This window comes from Pituophis catenifer, unplaced genomic scaffold (genome assembly GCF_029215685.1).
Source record: "Pituophis catenifer annectens isolate HBS135680 unplaced genomic scaffold, rPitCat1.0.hap2 SCAF_8, whole genome shotgun sequence".
Lineage (NCBI taxonomy): Eukaryota > Metazoa > Chordata > Lepidosauria > Squamata > Colubridae > Pituophis > Pituophis catenifer.
The window spans coordinates 34,255,446-34,275,487 of NW_027256888.1; the positions used below are offsets into that span (position 1 = coordinate 34,255,446).

The 20,042-nt window shown below is 40.6% G+C and overlaps 1 protein-coding gene across 2 annotated transcripts in view; it reads right to left on the reverse strand.

The window, feature by feature from the left end:
- The window catches only part of GPM6A (glycoprotein M6A), a 216,947-nt gene that overhangs the window by 57,666 nt on the left and 139,239 nt on the right, over positions 1–20,042 (reverse strand). The window contains exon 1 of one of the 2 annotated variants that reach the window (XM_070948352.1): positions 8,257–8,326. The exons of the other annotated variant lie outside the window; for it this stretch is intronic. Within the exon in view, the coding sequence (XP_070804453.1) occupies positions 8,257–8,326 (70 nt within the window). Of the gene's footprint in view, positions 1–8,256; positions 8,327–20,042 lie in introns of those variants that run through there. 2 annotated transcript variants of the gene reach the window in all.

Consider the following 20,042-nt stretch of genomic DNA (forward strand, 5'->3'; position numbering starts at 1 on the left):
CAATGATTCTGAGATCACATTTGCCAGCTCCTTCAGAACTCTGCAATGTAATCCATCAGGTTCCAGTGATTTGAACTTGTGTAGAGCGGATAAGTGTTCTCTTATCATATTCTTGCTTATTTTAATTTGTATTCCTAGCCTATTTTTTACAATTATGTTTTTGGTAGGTTGGGCTGTGTTATCTTTTTGCATTAAGACAGATGCAAAGAATGAATTAAGCAACTCTGCTTTATCTCTACTACCTGTTACTTCCTTGCCATCTTCTCTCATTAGTCAATCGATTATTTGCTGGACATTTTTGCCTTGTTTTTTATATGTTGAAAACAACTTTTTATTATTATTTCTGACTTTTGTTGCAATTTTTTCTTCATTCTGAGCCTAAGCATTCTCTTTCCTAATTACAGTAGTTTCTCAGATAGTTCTTTGTGTAACCATGCTGGTTTCTTCCTGGATTTCTTGTTTTTCTTTTTCAACCATATTGAACTGGACTGGGCTTTTATAATCATATTTTTCAAAGTTTCCCAAGCTTCTTGAATTATTTTCCCCATTAAGATTTTTATCCATGGAATCTTTCACAAGCTCTCTCTAAGTTTGGTAAAATCAGCTCTCTTAAAGTCTGAGTCACTGTTTTGGTTATGTTTTATTGTTTGTATTTGCATTATACTGAATTCCAATAAGACATGGTCACTTTCCCCCAACATTCTGGTAATTTTAACTTCCTCTATCATTTCTTCGTTAGTAAGAATTAGGTCCAGTATACCTGTCCCGCTAGTTTCCTTCTCTACCTTCTGGATGACAAAGTTGTCAGCTACCGTAGGTTGGTCAGGAACCAGTTCGATCTCCCACTTGATGCAGAGTTTGTATCTCCAGTTGATGTCAGGGTAGTTAACATCTCCCATGTTTTTGGAATCTGAATTACATTGTATTGATTTTCTTTTCTTTTGTTATATGTGTGTTTGTGTGTGTGTGTGTATGCATGTGTGTGTGTGTGTGTGTATGCATGTGTATGTGTGTGTGTGTGTGTGTGTGTGTGTATCTGTGTGTGTATATACGAATCCAAATAAGGGTATGGCTAGCTGACGAGAGCTAAATAGCTTGAAATAGATTTATACTAGTCTCCCTTTATTTCTTTATCAGCAAATATAAATTTGATATATATATATATAGTTAGCTACCTGGAGTCACAAAGTTGACATGGGCCACCTTATAAATTCTTTAAATAAATAAGGGGGAAAAACTGTAAAAATACTCTACAATGCCACTTCAGAAAGGAGAGGATATGAGCATAAAATTTAAATCTGCCCAATTCACAGCTCTCAAGAATCTATAAAAGGACTCACCCTGAGATCTTAAGAGTATCAGCATGGCTAGCTTTATTCAAATAATTTTGCTGATAACAGACACTTATTCATTTTTCTGATGGAAGCTTATATGTCCTCATTTGAAGTACTTGGAGTCAGCTTTCAATGTGTACATTAAATTTATAAACAAGAGATCCAAAGAAATAATAAACTAAGAACAAGGATTAGGCAATATTATCATTTAAGACATCCTTAATTTAACTGCAAATATATATCATGTTCACTGTATTTTAAAATTAAATTTTAGTCATAATTACAAGCGCCTCACTTTCACTTGAGTTTCCAGGAAATGTCCCAATTTTTCAATCAATATTTCACCATAAATAATGGCAATAGTTTTCCTAGAAAGTACAGTAATTGCCATAATTGCAGTAAATGCCATATTCACTGAAACATGCTCTTTAATTTTCATGCATATCTTCTGTACTGAAACATTCTATAAGATGCTAGAAAACTAGCCAATCAGGCCAGGAAGTCACTGATCCTATCCTATCCTATCCTATCCTATCCTATCCTAGCCTAGCCTAGCCTAGCCTAGCCTAGCCTAGCCTAGCCTAGCCTAGCCTAGCCTATCCATCTACAGTCAAAGAAAGAGTTAACTTATTTCTATCAGGCAGCTTTCTCTGGGAAATTGATAAGAAGAGAGCCTGTATGCTTCTTTGATATGGCTAACTGTATTGGCATCCTCTATGACTGTGAGATAGATAGATGATAGATCGATCGATCGATATTGATTCTTAATTCTTTTAAATACTCTCATGCTTTCAGGAAGGACTTCATTTTTTAGACACTGCCATTCAGTTAACAAATAGTTGTTAATTCTTTGACATTAAGCTATTGCTTGTATATATCACACTATGGACCGCTATGGTTATTATTTTAACTTTCCTTAGCTAGATCCTGATTACAATTAATTAAAAATGTATTGTTCTCTTGTCATTTCCATAGCCATGTAAGATAGGAGTTCTCAAACTTTGTGATACTTTGACCCCTTAAAATGTTAAAATGAATTTGTGTGATTCCCCACCCCCATGAATAAAACTAATGATTTCATGAGAATTGGAATGCAAATAATTATACCATTTTTAATAATTAAAGATTATTTATATGTCAAAATATATAAAGTATAAAAGTAAAAACTATTTAATAGAAATAATAGAAATAAACAAGACTCCAATGAAAATTAAAAGCTTATTTTTAATGGGTAGGATAGGGTTGTTTATATTATATTATACTTTCGTATAATTCCAGAAATCTGAGCTGCACTGTGAATACAGCAACTCTCATTCACCAAGAATTGGAATGGCAAGTGAGGTGAGTGTTTTCTTAAAATGTTGCAACTTGCAAAATGCTGCTTTTGGCAATTTCCCATTGTAACTGTACTGAGATAACGATTACAGTAGGTATCATCCTGCTGTACAGGTTATACAGATAACCTGTCCACAGGGAAACAACAATAAACAAGTAATAAAATATTCATTGCAATGGTGCAACACACACTTATTTATCTATTTATTTGTAATATTATTGCAAAGTATAAACTTGCATTGTAATGTTATCATGTGTATTTTGTTATTTTGGCATTATTGTAGTTTGGACTGGATGCTTGTGAATCATATCTTTGTTTTCTTCTAGCCTTGTGCTTGGTGCTTATAAATCACACCTCCAATTATTCCCCTCCTTGCAATATATTGTCCCACTTCCATTCCCCTCTATATGTATTCCTGCTGCAGAAGTGTCAGGTCAGATGGCCAGAGCATTGTATAAGAACCCCATATAATCCATGCAATGTTACTCCTTATTACATTGAAATATAATGTGGTTTTTTTAAAAAACAAAAGCAAAAATATCACATAAGTTTCTGATAAAAGTTCTGGGGAGCTGTCATTTTGCATTAAGCATACTTTTAGATTAAATTGTTCAGTCTGCTTTAAAAGGACTTGTGCAGCAAGTATCCTTCTATGCAACCCGCTGGTGGCTATGACCACACTTTGGGAAACACTGTTTAAATCAGGGTGTCAAACTTGATTTCATTGAGGGCCACATCAGGGTTGTTTTTGACCTTGGGGGCCTGGGGGTGCATGGCCAGGGTGGGTGTGACCACCTTGACATCACTCATCGAGGCTCCATTTTTGGCTGTGATGGCCTCCTGCAGCCCTCTGCCAATGAAAATGGAGCTTGGGGAGGTAGCGGGCTCTCTTTTTGCTGGCAGAGGCACCGCGGGCCGGTCCTTCGCTGTTTCCGCGGGCCAGATCTAAGTACCCCATGGGCCAGATGCGGGCTGTGGGCTTTTAGTTTGATACCCCTGGTTTAAATGCAGATATATCTGGGTAGTTTGTATATAGTATAATGAACTGAATATGTATGTATGCATGCATGCATGTATCCTCCAAACTTGTGGATATCTATGGTCTCTGAAGCAATCTATGCTTCTGAGAAGGGTAATAGTACATACCTGCCATTTTTTAAAAAAATCAGTGATTTTCACCCATTATTTATGGATTTAATTATTGGATTTATTGTTACTCTAAAGAGCTATATTCAATAATCTTTTAGTACACAAAGCACCACTTTCATTAATACTAATTCATCTCTTCCATAAATTTTATAGCCAGTAAAATTTAACTGAAATTTATATTTACGAAATTATATTGGTGAAATTCACAGCACATTATCTTTTCAAATACTTTTTGTAAACTTTTTGAGCAACTCTGAGCAATACTACAGTAAAGGAAAAAAAATCCCAGCTGTATATCTTGACTCTTAATGCCTTAATATTTTTAAGCAATTTCAACTACTCTCCCATGATTGCCATGCAGCCAGCATCTCCACTGAGTTTATTTGCAGTTAAAGTAAGTAACAGCTTTTTCTTTGTAACAGTGATGACAAAGTCAAGGAAATCTGACAAAATATTCTGATTAAATTTAAGCCAGTTTTTCAGTACCAGTGTTGAGAAATACACACATACATATACACCTCTGCACACATACCGACACACACACATTCTACAGAATTCTCTGTTGATGAAACCTACAGGCCTAAGTGCCTCTATCTGGCTAATGCAGCTAGATTAGAGGTTCCAATTACCAAGTTTTGTCATAAAGTAACCTTCTATTGCTGTTTTGCTTCTATTCTGCATCTTCTCTTTGATTCTATTCTAATAACAAACATGGCAACTTGGTAGCTCTTCCTTCTTCCAATCCTTGTTCCTCTGACGACAACTTCTGCTATTTTTAATCAGTTACAATTATTCAGAATGTGAAGTGGAATAAAATATAATCAATAAAGCTGCTACCTTCTTATATCAGTATTTGCACAGTATCTGCACGATAAAATCGCTCAGATTCGGGAAGACCTGGACTCTGACTGGATAGATTCTGGCGGGGTGGCTGAGGCGGGTCTTGAGAATGTTATCTGGGACGAGTTCAATCCTGTGACTCCTGAGGACGTGGACAGGATTCTGGGGAGTTTAAACGCAACCACATGTTTACTGGACCCGTGTCCCTCCTGGCTGGTACTGGCTACCCGGGAGGTTACGGGAAGCTGATTCCAGAGGATTATAAATGCTTCTTTGGGGGAGGGTTTCCTGCCGCCTGCCTTGAAAGAGGCGGTGGTGAGGCCCCTCCTTAAGAAGCCTTCTCTGGACCCGGCTGTTATGGCTAACTACCGTCCTGTCTCCAACCTTCGCTTTATTGCGAAGGTTGTTGAGAGTGTGGTTGCGCAACAGCTCCCGCAGTACCTGGATGAAACTGTCTATCTAGACTCGTGCCAGACCGGCTTCAGGCCTGGGTACAGCACGGAAACGGCATTGGTCGCATTGGTTGATGATCTCTGGAGGGCTCGGGACAGGATTGCTCCTCTGTTCTGGTCCTATTAGATCTCTCAGCAGCTTTTGATACCATCGACCATGGTATCATGCTGCACCGGCTGGAGGGATTGGGGGTGGGAGGCACTGTGTTGTGATGGTTCTCCTCCTATCTCTCCGACCGGTCGCAGTCTGTGTTGGCAGGGGGGCAGAGGTCAACCTCGAAGCGCCTTGTTTGTGGGGTGCCACAAGGGTCGGTTCTCTCGCCACTCCTGTTCAACATTTATGTGAAGCTGCTGGGTGAGATCATCTGTGGATTTGGGGTGCGGTGCCATCTGTACGCTGATGACACTCAGTTGTACATCTCCATCCCAAACCACCCCAACGATGCCCTTGAAATGATGTCTCAGTGTCTGGAGGCCGTGCAGGTCTGGATGGGGAGGAACAGGCTTCGACTCAACCCTTCCATGACCGAGTGGCTGTGGATGCCAGCATCCCGATATAGCCAGCTGGTGCTATCGCTGGCTATTGGGGGCGAGTCATTGACCCCCACAGAGGGGGCTCGCAACTTGGGCGTCCTCCTGGACACACGGCTGTCTTTAGAAGAGCGCATGATGGCCATGGCCAGGGGGGCTTTTTATCAGGTTCGCCTGATACGCCAGTTGCGCCCCTTTCTGAGTCGGGATTCCTTATACACAGTCACTCATGCTCTCATCACTTCTCACCTGGACTATGGCAACGCTCTCTACATGGGGCTCCCCTTGAGGAGCACCCGGAGGCTCCAACTGGTCCAGAATGCGGCCACGCGGATGATTACACGAGCGACATGGCGCTCCCATATAACATCTCTACTGTGCGAGCTGCACTGGCTCCCGGTGGTCTTCTGGGCGCGCTTCAAGGTGTTGGTTCTCACCTTTAAAGCGCCCCATGGCTTAGGGCCAGGGTATTTACGAGACCGCCTTCTGCTACCGATAACCTCCCACCGGCCAATACGCTCTCACAGAAAGGGCCTCCTCAGGGTGCCATCGGTCAAGCAATGTCGGCTGGCGGCCCCCAAGGGGAGAGCCTTCTCTGTGGGAGTACCTGCCCTCTGGAACGAGCTACCTCCCGGAATATGGCTGATTCCAGATCTCTGCACTTTCCGTAAGGCGTGAAGACGTTTTTATTTCAGCAAGCCGGCCTGGCCTGAATAGGTTTTATGGGTTAGTTTTTTTTTAATTGTATAGCTAGGGGTTTTAAATTGGGAGGCCAATTAATTTATTTTTAATTATCTTAACTTTTATATTGTATGTTATTTTAATTCTCGGCTGTTCACCGCCCTGAATCCCTTCGGGGAGAAGGGTGGGATATAAATTCAATAAATAAATAAATAAATAAATAAAATATCATTGTCCTACTTTCATGCCACATTTCAGGAAATCAATTGAATGCATTTAAATGTATTTCTATTGGCTACATTATATATTCAAACTGTAAACAGAATACAACTAATATTTTTCCCATATACTGAATAAATTATTCATGTCTCATTTATAAATGCTCAGTTTAAATATAGCATGTAAATAAAATGTTAAAAGATAACTCATTTCAATTATTTCACATGAAGAATTTTGTTTCTTTAGCTTTCCCTGCTTTTTGTGCAAATACCCCCCCCCCCAAAAAAAATAGCATTTAATAAATGCTATTATCTTTTCCATTAATTTTACTTTTTTATACTAGGGAAAGGTGATATATACTGCGATTCTCATCTTTTAGTACAATATGAAAGGAGGCCAAGTTCATCCTGTAGCTTCTTTGCTTTATAAAAAAAAAAAAAAGTTCAGCAGTCCTCAAGTGAAGCTCAACCAGTGCTGATTTCATCCAGTTTTATCAAGAGTAAGAAGAGATTTACCATTGCCTTGGTTCTTTTTTTTTTTCCAATTGAAAGTCATGCCTACACCTCTGGTATTCCTTAGAGACATTCTACCTGAGAAGCAATTATGTAAAACTAATTGTATGTGATTTTACTTAGCTTCTAAGCCTAGGCAAGAATGATCACATGCTAAAATATGCTGCAGGTTGAAAGAGACAATATGGCAGCCTCCTCTCCTCCCCAAAAAGTCGTTTGTGATCAAAAAGATACAAGCCCTGTACAATATGGCTAACCTACTAACCAGAATAATTAATATCATGATCCATTGCTGGAGGCTCCTAATCAGATATTCTCCAAACATGTGACTGCAGGACCCAGAATTTCCAACCAGCATCTCCTCTACATTTGTGGTATACCAGGTTTGGAAATTCTCCAGGAGAAACAGCCAAGAAGAAAGCAAATTTAAGCACTTCCTATTGAGTGATGTTGACTGTGTGAACAATCCTGAGACTGATGGGCTGTAGTTTTCTTTATATCTTGTGAAGAAAATAACTGCTATTAGTGGATCAGTGATCACAATAAAATGTACTGTATGTGCGATTGGTGCGACCAGAAAAGTGAAGTTAAAGACCTAGGCAATTCTTTGGCTGATACAGACTTAAATCAAGGACATTAATCTCAAAGTTATGCAGCAAACACTGTACATTAAATGAAATTTTGTGTGCAATTTAAACAAAACTTAGGGTTACACTTGATCTTAGAGTAGGGTGTCTTGTGTCACTTTCCAAAAAAATACACAAGGACACAAATTGAAATTTATTTTATTTACATGCAGGTCTTGAGGATGAAGCATACATAGCTCATGGCTTTAGTGTGGGCAAATCCAGATTAAATAATATGAAGCTAATAAACACAGCAGCATCCTTCAGCCGTTCTGATGATAGTAGGAAGTTTAGCTGTTGAAGGACATACACAAGAGCCAAGTCAAGTTTACAGTACAGAACATCTATGGAATTTTCTAACTATATTGAAGTCATGCTTGTCAAAATCATAACCATAGTCCCCAACTTACAACTGGTTTGCTGGCCAGTTCCTTGTGTAAGATTATTGTTCCTTTTTATTTTGGAAGGAGAAACTATGTTCATAGAAATTAGGCTATGCAAAGCAAGTTTTGTCTTTATGCATATGACAGAAAACCCTATTTGATGAAGAACTAAAAGAGCAAATGTACAGCTTACCTAAACGATGACAAGTGAGATGCATGTTAACCAAGCAGATTTCTTCCTCTCTCCCTGTCCTACTTCCCATATCTGAAAGGTGTAAACACCAAGCAGGCAGAAAAAAAAATAAGTACATGACTAATACAACTGATTTAAATAAACATGGGTGATGGATGGTTTAAATATGGAAAATTCCTGAATCTAAGGAACACTGTTTATTATCTTAATACAAGATCCAACATCAGAGATTTTTTAAAAACCAGTTATACAAAACTGTAAAATAAAGATATTAACAAAGATATATTAATATAGAACTGCACATAAAAATCCAAGTTTAATTCATTTGTAATAAATCTTTCTGTAAAATTTTCTAGTAACCACAATCCTGTTTTATCAAATAATAAAACTGAATAAAAACAAATATGTGAATTCCTCTAAATAATGGATGATAGAACATCTGATTCTAGCTCCCAAAACACAGAAGAATAAATTTAGGGATAATCTGAACCAGTAACACTGAAAAAATTGGAGTAAGTTGTCAACTAGCTAAAAAGGAGATAAACTTACATAAAAGTCTATATATAACATAAGTTTACTGCAATTTTAGCATATAAAATTGTGGTAGAAGGCTGCAGCTATCCTATACGTTATAATTTATATATTTTTGATCAATTTATATATATTTGATAAAGTTAATATCAAATAATAAAAAACAAATACTATAATTTTTAGATAGACAATTATTTAAATGACTATGGAAATATAATTTTATATTTCAGGGTTTGTTTGTTTTTTAATTTCTTATTGCTGTTGAAAAAACTCTTTTATCACATGCCTGAAATCATTTTTGGAGGCTTGGAAACTTTCCTGTAATGAAAGATACATCCGAGCTTCAGCAGTGGGAGGAGAATTATTCAAAATCATACAAATACGTGTCTGATTTTAAGAAATTCTTTTATCAACTTCCAACTGGGGATTCTGTAATAATCCCCAGAATCTCATTTTATCTCTTAAAGATAAGTTTTACTCCTGTAGTCAATTGCACTGGATTAAAGAAACATTTTCCATCATAAATGTCTTTTTATTAATTTATTTTCAGATTTTATACAGATTTTTAAATATCAAAATTAAATTTTGAAGTTAACACTTGTTATACACAAAATAAAACTATGATTTGAACATGTGAAATTAGTATTTTACTGAAAGAGTGTATCATAATTATAGTTCTTTTCATATGCAGAAGTTCCAATGGATTTATGGAATTTTGTATATAGAGTAATCTATCTATATTCTTAGATTTATCGGTAGTACAACATCATTGTACTCTTTTTCCCATATGTAATTTAGAAACATAAAATGTCAACTTCTTTGCTTTCATTTGTGATGCTAGCTTTGGCTCTTTTGCTAATAGTTGTGTATTGTATAATTTAATATTTATTTATTTTGTAATATATATGCTAGTTCTGTGTAATTCTATTGTCATTTAGTTAGCATCTGGTGAGGCTATGCAAATTTTTAAAAAGCTTTTTCCAGTAGTCTCCACATATGTTTACATGCACAGCCACTTTCCTTTACTGGGAAAAAATGAATCAAGTGACTGAATATGCACAGGCATTCAAACACAGTTGGAAACAGTTCACAAAGCAGCTGTGCAACTGTGGAACAAGACATGATTGCTTTAACAGTTCAAAAAAAAGAGTTCCTATGTCTGCCTCTATTGAAGTACTTGTATAGCTTTACAAAAACAAGTGGATCTTAGCATGCAAGGATTGAGGGATCCTAATCTGAATCCTTGGACAAACACCAAAGCATGCAAAAGGAAAAGAGAGAGACAACATTTAACATAGCTACATAACAAATACTGAAACTCATTGAAAAACATTAACAAGTGAGAAAAGATGAAGTGATCCTAGAGAAACTGCAAGAAAATATTACAAAATGAAAATACTACAAAATACCATACTATATGCATAAATGCTACCCATACATATTTCAAGTTCACCTGGTCATAAATTGTCCTTGGTTTTATTGTCACAATTTTCTCATAATAATTGTCTTCAAAATGTATATATGTGTGTGAGTGTGTGTATAATCTAAAACAAGGGTCCCCAATCCCTTTTTCGAGGACCGGCACTAGTTTGTGGCATGCCAGCACCTGGGCCTCACAAACAACTGAAGCCCCATCAATAGGATGCAGGCATCATGTGAAACCATGCCCCTCCGGTCCACGGAAAAACGTCTCTCAACAGAACTGGTGCCCAAAAGATTTGGGGTTGCTGCTCTAAAAGAAAATGTATAACTACATTGAAACACTCAGAAGAATTTTTCACATCATAAGAAAATGATGAATAATTATAGTTTGTTGTGTTGTTGCTTCATCCACACTCTGTATTGATCCCGTATGATTCCAAAGAAAGGACAAGCAGTTATCCAATGATCGGAAGCTTTACTTGATAGCTTCAAGACTGAGAAGTTCAAATGGTAAAGCCACAGAACTAAATAAATATTTTTTGAATTTTTTTTTGAAATATTCCATATTTTTTGAATAGATTAACAGTTCTCCTCTTTTTTCTCTGCTCTCAATTTAATTGAATGTGTTTAACAGCAGAAATTTTACATTTGGTGATGCAATTGAAGGGCCCTAATATATCCATAATTTATTATTCTTTGCTAGTAAACCATGATTGATTTTTCTGTTGGTTCAAAGCCACACTTTTCATCTCTTTGATCTCAGTTCATCAACAATAGACAAACCCTATGAACTACAGGGCATCTATCACCATTAAAATTCTCAAAATTCCAAATTTATCTGTTAATGCTACAACATCATCATTAAAAATCATCATTAAAATTGCATCAACATTAATCAACATCTGTATCAACAAATGTTAGCAAAAATGTATTATATTTTAGTGTTCATAAAAATGACTTCATAAAATTTTAAAAGACAATTTATCTTTCTAAAACATGGAACATTAATTCACATAAACCCAGTGCATATGTTAGATAGGTTCAATTTACTATTTTCTCCTTATAATAGTAAAACTTCTATATTATAAGCATTATTTTTAAAATAGCCCCTGCCACTGTCTGCTTTGGATACTAAATATTATAGCATGTGTAGTTGATATTATACTCAGTATAAATGTAACCAGCAACATAGGTGTGAATTTCCTGTGACAGAGAATAGCAAATTTGATTAATTTTATATTTTGATAATTTTTTGTTCCATATGGGATGTCTCTTTAAACAAGGTGTGGATATCTGGACATAAAATGTGCCTATGTAGATTGAAACTTGAAACATTTGATTCTCACTAAATAATCCATTATTATTAAACCCCCCTCTTGCAAATTATGCATCCATGCTGAAACCAGTTTTTACCTTCTAATTCTAATGCTGCCCTATCAACTCCTGAAATGACAACAGGTTAAATTACGATCTGAAGATTATCAACTTCCATATGTTTTTAAATGTCAGATGAATACATTAAAATTAAAAAGCAGCTTTGCTTTTTCTCAAAAATTATATTAGTAATTTGCTTACCTCTTGTTGCTAGTATCACTATTCTGGAACCAATCAGCACACCAATCCTGACATAAGACCACAGTGAAACTTTTGCACTACTTTTATAGTTTTATCACAAGTGCTGAATGCATTTTGGTGCAACACTTCACTAAAAATTCAGGCTAGAATTAAGAATTAAATACAAGTAGATTGCTTTCCTCAAGGCAGTTATACCATATATGTAAATACTATTTAAAGGCAAGAAATACCCAGTATCTGGTAGAATATAGAATGTAATCTATATGTTTGCATCTGATTTAAAGTTTTACTGATATTTCTTAAGACTTGACTGCTTTAGACAAAGAGTCACGCATCACATAAACATTAGTGGTGGTGTTTTCTTTGATCTAGTAACTTGTCTACTGTGTTTCTCCGAAAATAAGACCCAGTTTTAAATTTTCCTTAACCTTGAAATAAGCACTTGGCCTTATTGCCATGCGCTCAAAAGCCTGATTGGTCTTATTATCAGGGGATGTCTTATTTTGGGGAAAACAGGGTAGAACATTTACATGTTCTGATCTTTAAAATTATGAACTAAAATGTAAACCAGGGATGAAATGCTCGATCCGGTAGTGATGGAGGTGGGTGGTTCGGAGAACCAATAGCAAGAATCCCTGCCCTCCCCCCATTGCTCAGCTGAATCGCGCAATCATCAGAGGCTTTTTTTAAAAAAACATTTTTTCTACAACCTCTTTGGCCGAAAAAATGCTTTTAAAAGTAAAAAAAAAAAAGCCTCTGATGATCGCGCAGCTCAGCTGGGATCACCAGAGCTTTTAAAAGCATTTTTTCTACAACCTCTTAAGCCGAAGAGGTTATAGAAAAAAATGTTTTTAAAAGGAAAAAGAGCCTCTGCCGATCAGGCAAGTCAGCTGGGATTGTCAGAGGCTTAAAAATAATAATAATAATAAAAAGAAATAAAAAAAGCTTCTGCCGATCAGGCAAGTCAGCTGGGATCGTTGAAGAGGTTCAGCCGAAGAGGTTGTAGAAAAAATGGTTTTAAAAGTAAAAAAAAAAAAAAAAAGTTGGCCATCGCCACTCAGTCTATTACCCACCATCACCACCAAGCCACGCCCACAGAACCGGTAGTAACAAATTTTACATTTCACCACTGATGTAAACTCAGTACATTGTGGCTTATTTACTTACCATACTTGAACAACCCATGGATTAGTGCCATATGTGTACCAACTTAAATCATGTGAATTGCCAAATCCTGAGCTTTGTGGATTATAGTGTGTATCACCAATACATGCTGAGTGGATTCTTTGACATCTGACTAGCATTGAGTGAGCAAGAGAAAACTACCTTTCATTTCATCTCACCACCACCCCATACTTAGTTATTTTTCTCCCACAACCCTGTCACCTGTTAGCCAAGCAGCTTGTCAGATGGCTACACTGCTGTTGTAAGTCTATGTCTGGAAAGGTGATTGGTGGCTGTTTCCTTGATAAAAGGTGAAGGTTGTTCAGAGGGGAATCCACCATCCCCTTTCCTTAAGTTGTCCCGCAGTATGGGAAAAAACACAGCACTGCTCATATAGGAATAGTGTATGGCAGGAAAAGGATCTGCAATTATGTAACAAATGCTATGCAGGAGTACTTTTCTTCCAGCCCAAGGAATGGTGGGTAGAAATTTAATTTATCCATGAGAAAGGAGCTCCAGATTAAACTGAATTGATTTTTCTGCACATTGGCCTTTTTGGTTTTTGGTTTGTTTGTTTTAAGCTGCATTAAATAAGGCACTAGAAATTATTATTTTTTTCCCAGAGACAAATAATGTCATATTATTTTAATTAGGTTGTTTTCATCTGCTGTTCATGATGATTTATAGATTGAATTTATTTTGTTTTGTGGTTATGTTTCAGATTCAAAGAAAGCAATTCAACATTAGTTATTTTTCTGTGAGTGGACTTTCTCTCTCCCCCCCCTTTTTTTTTTTTGCCTAGAAGATTGCCATGTTAAAAAACACATCAATTTTTTGGGGGGAAATTGTCTTTTTATATGCTCATTAAAATATTTTTTTCCTTTTAACAATCTATTTTGCAGCATTGAAAAACCATAGGCTGATGATGCCTCTCTGCGGATGTTTAATCGACCACTATGGTTGTCATGCCAACTAGTCAAGAGAATTCTAAGCCTACACTCGGTATTTCAATGCAGTGACCCAATTACTGTCTGTCAACAAATTCACCAGGACAATGAAGTGTAATACATTACTGAGATTACAGCCCAGAGACAGAAACATAAAATGTTTGGAACTAAAATCTTAGTCCATTTCACAAGGCAGAATAATATAAACAGAGTTAACGGCAATGTTTTCTAATCCTTCAAATGTACTACATTCTTTTAGACAACTATATATTTTTTTTAAAAAAAAAAATTCCAATCATGATTTTAGCCTATAGACCTTTTGTGGTCTCTTTCTTGTAAATGTTGCTATATACCTTTGCCCATTTTTGTTGTGAATGCTTCTAACTTGAAAACAGGAAATATGTAATAAACACAAATATTCTTTTATCAATTCCAGCACTAAACACTAAATGAAATGTTACATAAATTCTTTGTGCAGAAATGCTATTATAGCTTTTAATAAAATAGTCAGACATTGTTCCCACCCTTGATAATAAACCAAAGTTATATAAAAGAAAAACAATTATTATATTTCTTAGCAAACACTAGCAAAACAGCTTCTTCAGGATGTAAGATATTCTGCTTTCTTTAATTATTGCTTCACCATTGTTTTCTATTCTACATCTCTATTCTTAACATAAATTGTAGCGTCCCCCACCCCATTGTAGCCAGCAACCCGCGAGTGCTTCTTATTGGCTACAAGGGTGACAGCTCTCCAGGTGGGAAGTACAGGTGCTTGCTATTGGTTCTCCCCTGTTGACAGCTGATATATAAATAGCGGCTCTGTTGAAGTGTTCCAATTCAGATGTTCGGTTATTTGTTAGCTGTTAGCATAATAAATGGAGTTGTTTATTTATTTATTTATTTAATTTGTATGCCGCCCTTCTCCCAGAAGGGACTCAGGGCGGTGAACAGCCAAAATTAAAAAACATACAAATACAAAAGTTAAGATAACTAAAAAGAATTAAATCATTGGCTTCCCAATTTAAAACCCCCAAGTCCATAAAATTTAAAATCCCAATTAAGAGCCATTTAGGCTAGGCCGGCTTGGTGGAATAAATAAGTCTTCAGGGCCTTATGGAAGGTCCAAAGGTCCGGGATCAGTCGTATTCCAGGAGGCAGCTCATTCCACAGGGCGGGTGCCCCCACAGAGAAGGCTCTCCCCCTGGGGGCCACCAGCCGACATTGCCTGATCAATGGCACCCTGAGGAGGCCCTCTCTGTGAGAGCTTATTGGCCGGTGGGAGGTTATCGGTAGCAGCAGGCGGTCTCGCAAATATCCTGGCCCTAAGCCATGGAGCGCTTTAAAGATGAGAACCAATACCTTAAAGCGCACCCAGAAGACCACCAGGAGCCAATGCAGCTCGCGCAGGAGAGGTGTTACATGGTAGCGCCACGTCGCTCCCATAATCATCCGCACGGCCGCATTCTGCATTAGCTGGAGCATATGGGGGCTCCTCAAGGGGAGCCCCATGTAGAGAGCGTTGCAGTAGTCCAGGCGTGATGTGACAAGGGCATGAGTGACCGTGCACAAGGAGTCCCGATCCAGAAAGGGGCGCAACTGGCGTATCAGGCAAACCTGATAAAAAGCCCCCCTGGCCACAGCCGTGATATGCTCTTCTAAAGACAGCCATGTGTCCAGGAGGACACTCAAGTTGCAAGCCCCCTCTGTGGGGGTCAGTGACTCGCCCGCAATAGCCAGCGATGGCACCAGCTGGCTATATCGGGACACCGGTATCCACAGCCATTCGGTCTTGGAAGGGTTGAGTCGAAGCCTGTTCCTCCCCATCCAGACCCGCACGGCCTCCAGACACTGGGACATCACTTCGAGGGCATCATTGGGGTGGTCTGGGGTGGAGATGTACAGCTGAGTGTCATCAGCATACAGATGGCATCGCACCCCAAAACCACGGATGATCTCACCCAGCGGCTTCACATAAATGTTGAACAGGAGCGGCGAGAGGACCGACCCTTGCGGCACCCCACAAGCAAGGCACCTCGAGGTCGACCTCTGCCCCCCTGCCAACACGGACTGCGACCGGTCAGAGAGATAGGAGGAGAATCACCGCAACACGGTGCCTCCCACCCCCAATCCCCCCAGCCGGCGCAGCATGATACCATGATCGATGGTATCAAAAGCCGCTGAGAGGTCTAACAGGACCAGAACAGAGGAGCAATCCTGTCCCGAGCACACGGGCTGCAGCGGCTGCCGGCCTAACAGGTGTCAGTTCGTGGCAAACTAGTGTAGCAGTGGACATCCGCCTTTCTGCCCGCGTTACGATGTCCACCCCGGCCATGTTCGCGCGGTTCAAACCCGCCACGGAGTCCTGGGATGCCTACATGGAGCGTTTTGAATGCTTCCTCCAGGCAAATGACTACGCAGGGCTCTCCAGTGACAGGAAACGAATCCATTTCTTGAACTCATGTGGCCTTGAGATATTTACGACGGCCCGAGCTTTGCTGGCCCCTCAGCTCATTACTACGGTGCCCTGGGACATTCTCTTAGCCAAACTACAGGCACGTTACACACCGGCTCCATCTCGCATATCGCAGCGATTCACTTTCCGCCAAATTCTCCAGAGGGAAGGCGAATCCATTAACCAGTATATGGCTTCCCTCAGATCCGCAGCAATTGAGTGTGAATTCCGCGATTTGGATGACTCCCTTTTAGAGCAACTGGTGTGCAGTGTGAGGGACATCCGGCTGCAATGACGTCTTTTAGCGAGGAGTGATATTAACCTCCAGACCGCAATCGATGAAGCCTGTGCATTGGAGATGTCAAACAAATCGACAACTGAGATGCACCAAACTCCAACAGTGATCCCTTCTATCCGCACCATTGGAGTACATCACAATGAGGAATTCTCAGATGGCACTACCAATGAAGAAACCGAAGTGAGCCGCCTGAAATCATCCCTGCCTGGAAAAAGGGTGCCAGGCAAAAGGACCCTACCATCGATCTGCCTGAGCTGCAGCGACAATCACCCCCGGTCCCTATGCCGTTTTAAATCAGCAATCTGCTGGCGCTGCGGAAAAAAGGGTCACCTTGCTAAAGTCTGCCGAGCATCTGTGCTGGAAACCGTCTCTTCATCAGGCCAACATCCCATCAGGAGAACCCAAAAGGGTCCAGCAAGGCCCCGGGAAGACTGTTTCACAATCTTCCGAGATGACACCCACACTGCGGTGTTGATCAATCATGCTTCCTCAGCCTTCAGGAAAAAAAAATTACCTCATAGTTAAGCTAGAGGGTGTTCCCTGCCAAATGGATGTGGACATGGGCTCTTCTAAGTCTATCATAGCCTGGGACACCCTGCACAAACTATTACCTACCCTACCCAAAAGTCACCTATCTGCCTGCCATACCAGGCTTCATGACTATCAGGGGAATACCATTCCCATTATGGGACGGGCTAAAATTCTGGTGGAAAAGAGTAATTTCTCTGGTCACTCCCATTAATCGTAGTCAAGGGGAACCTTCCCAGTTTGCTTGGGCTGGACTGGTTTGAGGCTTTAGGCCTCACCGTCACTGGCATCCACTCTACCTCCACAGATGATTTTGAGGCCCTGACCACCGAGTTTGCTGAGGCCTTCGATGATATCTTAGGTAAATATACAGGATCCCCTATTTCCCTTAATCTCGACCCACAGGTGGCCTCTATTTGGCTCAAGCCCAGGCGTGTACCATTTGCCCTCCGCCCGAAGGGGGACCAGGAACTGGATAAGTTGGTTGCTCAGGGGGTGCTTGAACCCTCAGACCACTCTCCATGGGAGACTCCCATTGTCATACCAATCAAACCCGATTGGTCTATACATATCTGTGGGGATTTTAAATGCACACTCAATCAGGCCTTACAAGCACACCTGTGTCCAGTTCCTGTGGTCCAGCACCTTCTACATTCCCTGGGTCGGGGCACCATGTTCGCTAAGCTAGACATAGCCCAGGCATACCAGCAACTTCCCGTGGATGATGCCACAGTGGCCACTCAAACAATTGTCACTCACAGAGGGGCCTTTAAATGTCGCAGCCTCCAATTTGAAATCAGTGTGGCCCCAGGCTTATTCCAGAGCCTAATGGAGCACTTATTGCATGGTATACCCAGTGTCATTCCTTATTTCGATGATGTTTTAATTTCTGCGATTAGCGAGGCACAACTACTCCAACGATTACGTCTTGTCCTAACCCATTTCAAGCAGACAGGCCTCAAACTCAAAAAAACAAAATGCAGGTTTGGTGTTCCCAATGTAGAATTCTTAGGGTTTTTAATTGATGCAGATGGCCTGCACCCCACACCCTCTAAGGTGAAGGCTATAAAGAAGGCCCCAACTCCCACATGCAAAGTGGAGCTGCAAGCATTTCTTGGCCTGCTTAACTTTTATAAAGTTTTCCTGCCACATAAGACATCTGTGGCAGAACTGCTCCACAGGTTGCTGGACAGCAAGACACCCTGGTCTTGGGGAAGGTGCAGGCCTCCGCCTTTGCAGCTGTCAAGGATCTCCTTACTTCGAATGCGGTACTTGTCCAGTACTCTGACTGTCCTCCCCTCACACTGGCATGTGACGCCTCTCCCTATGGTGTTGGCGCAGTCCTGAGCCATCTACTGCCAAATGGGATTGAGGCTCCCATAGCTTACTTTTCAAGGACTCTGTCCTCGGCTGAATGTAATTATAGCCAGTTGGATAAAGAGGCCTTGGCTATTGTGACAGCGGTTAAAAAATTCCACGATTACCTCTATGGCCGTTTTTCTCAGCTTTTCACAGACCACCAGCCTCTTCTGGGGTTGTTGTCTGGGGAAAGGCAGACCTCCCAAATTATTCCACCATGTTTGTCTCAGTTGCCGGTGTTCTTGGCCGCCTATAACTACCAACTTATACACCGCCCAGGGAAAGCCCTAAGCAACGTCAACGGCCTCAGCCACTGTCCTTTGCCCTTACCTGTTTCTGACCCAGTCCCTGCTGCACCTGTCTTCTTGGTAGATGAATGGGAAGTCCCTATTACTGCATTAGACATAGCCAAATCCTCGCTGAAGGACCCGACAATAGCCCAAGTCAGACTGGGTATGGCGGGGATGGCCTCCAGGACACATACCCAAGGAATTCCGGCCCTACAAGATGACACAACACAAAATGTCTGTTTTGAGAGGCTGCCTTCTTTGGGGATGCAGGGTATTGGTTCCCCCGGCCTTACAAATACCCATTTTACGTTGCCTTCATGAGGGACATCCGGGCATTGCCAGGATGAAGGCACTGGGTCGCAGCTACGTCTGATGGCCAAACCTAGATAAGTCCATATCTGAGTGGGTAGGAGGGTGCCAGAGTTGCCAACAGTCCGCCCAGCTCCCCCTGTAGCCCCCTCCAGGGAGTGGGAAGCTCCTAGGAGCCCTTGGTCTTGGCTTCATATCAACCTGGTTGGGCCCTTCCAGGGACAGACCATATTAATAGCCGTAGATGCTTATTCTAAGTGGGTAGAGATAGCTCACATGTCATCCACCTCTTCAGAGGCCGTTTTCCGGGTCCTTTGTACTTGGTTCGCAACCCATGGCCTGCCTGACTTGATTGTTTTAGACAACGGCCCACAGTTCACCTCTGCAGCTTTCCAGGTGTTCCTGGCCGAACTGGGCATCTGCCATGCCCCGGTGGCCCCGTTTCATCTAGCCAGTAATGGACTGGCAGAGAGGGCAATTAGATCAGCCAAGGATGTCTTGTCCAGACTGGGGCCGGCCAACTGGGGGGAGAAGATCACAAAGTATCTCCTGGCGCAACACACTACTCCCTGCCCAACGACTAACCGCAGTCCGGCCGAGCTCCTCATGGGCCGCTGCCTCAGAACAACCCTCGACAGGCTACACCCGAACTATGCAACGGATACCTCCCTGGACTCTACTAGTAGGGTCAGGACCTTTAACATAGGAGACCGAGTGTATGCCCGGAATTACTGGGGAGGGGGGGGGAACCTCGCTGGTTGCCAGGTCAAATTTCCCTAATAACAGGGCCCTGTTCTTATAGGGTCCTGCTCGAGGACGAAGTTGGCGCCGACACATTGATCAGATCCGAGGGCGACTGTTTGCCTCCTCTCCTACCTCAGGTGAGTCCGAACCTGGGCTAATTGCAG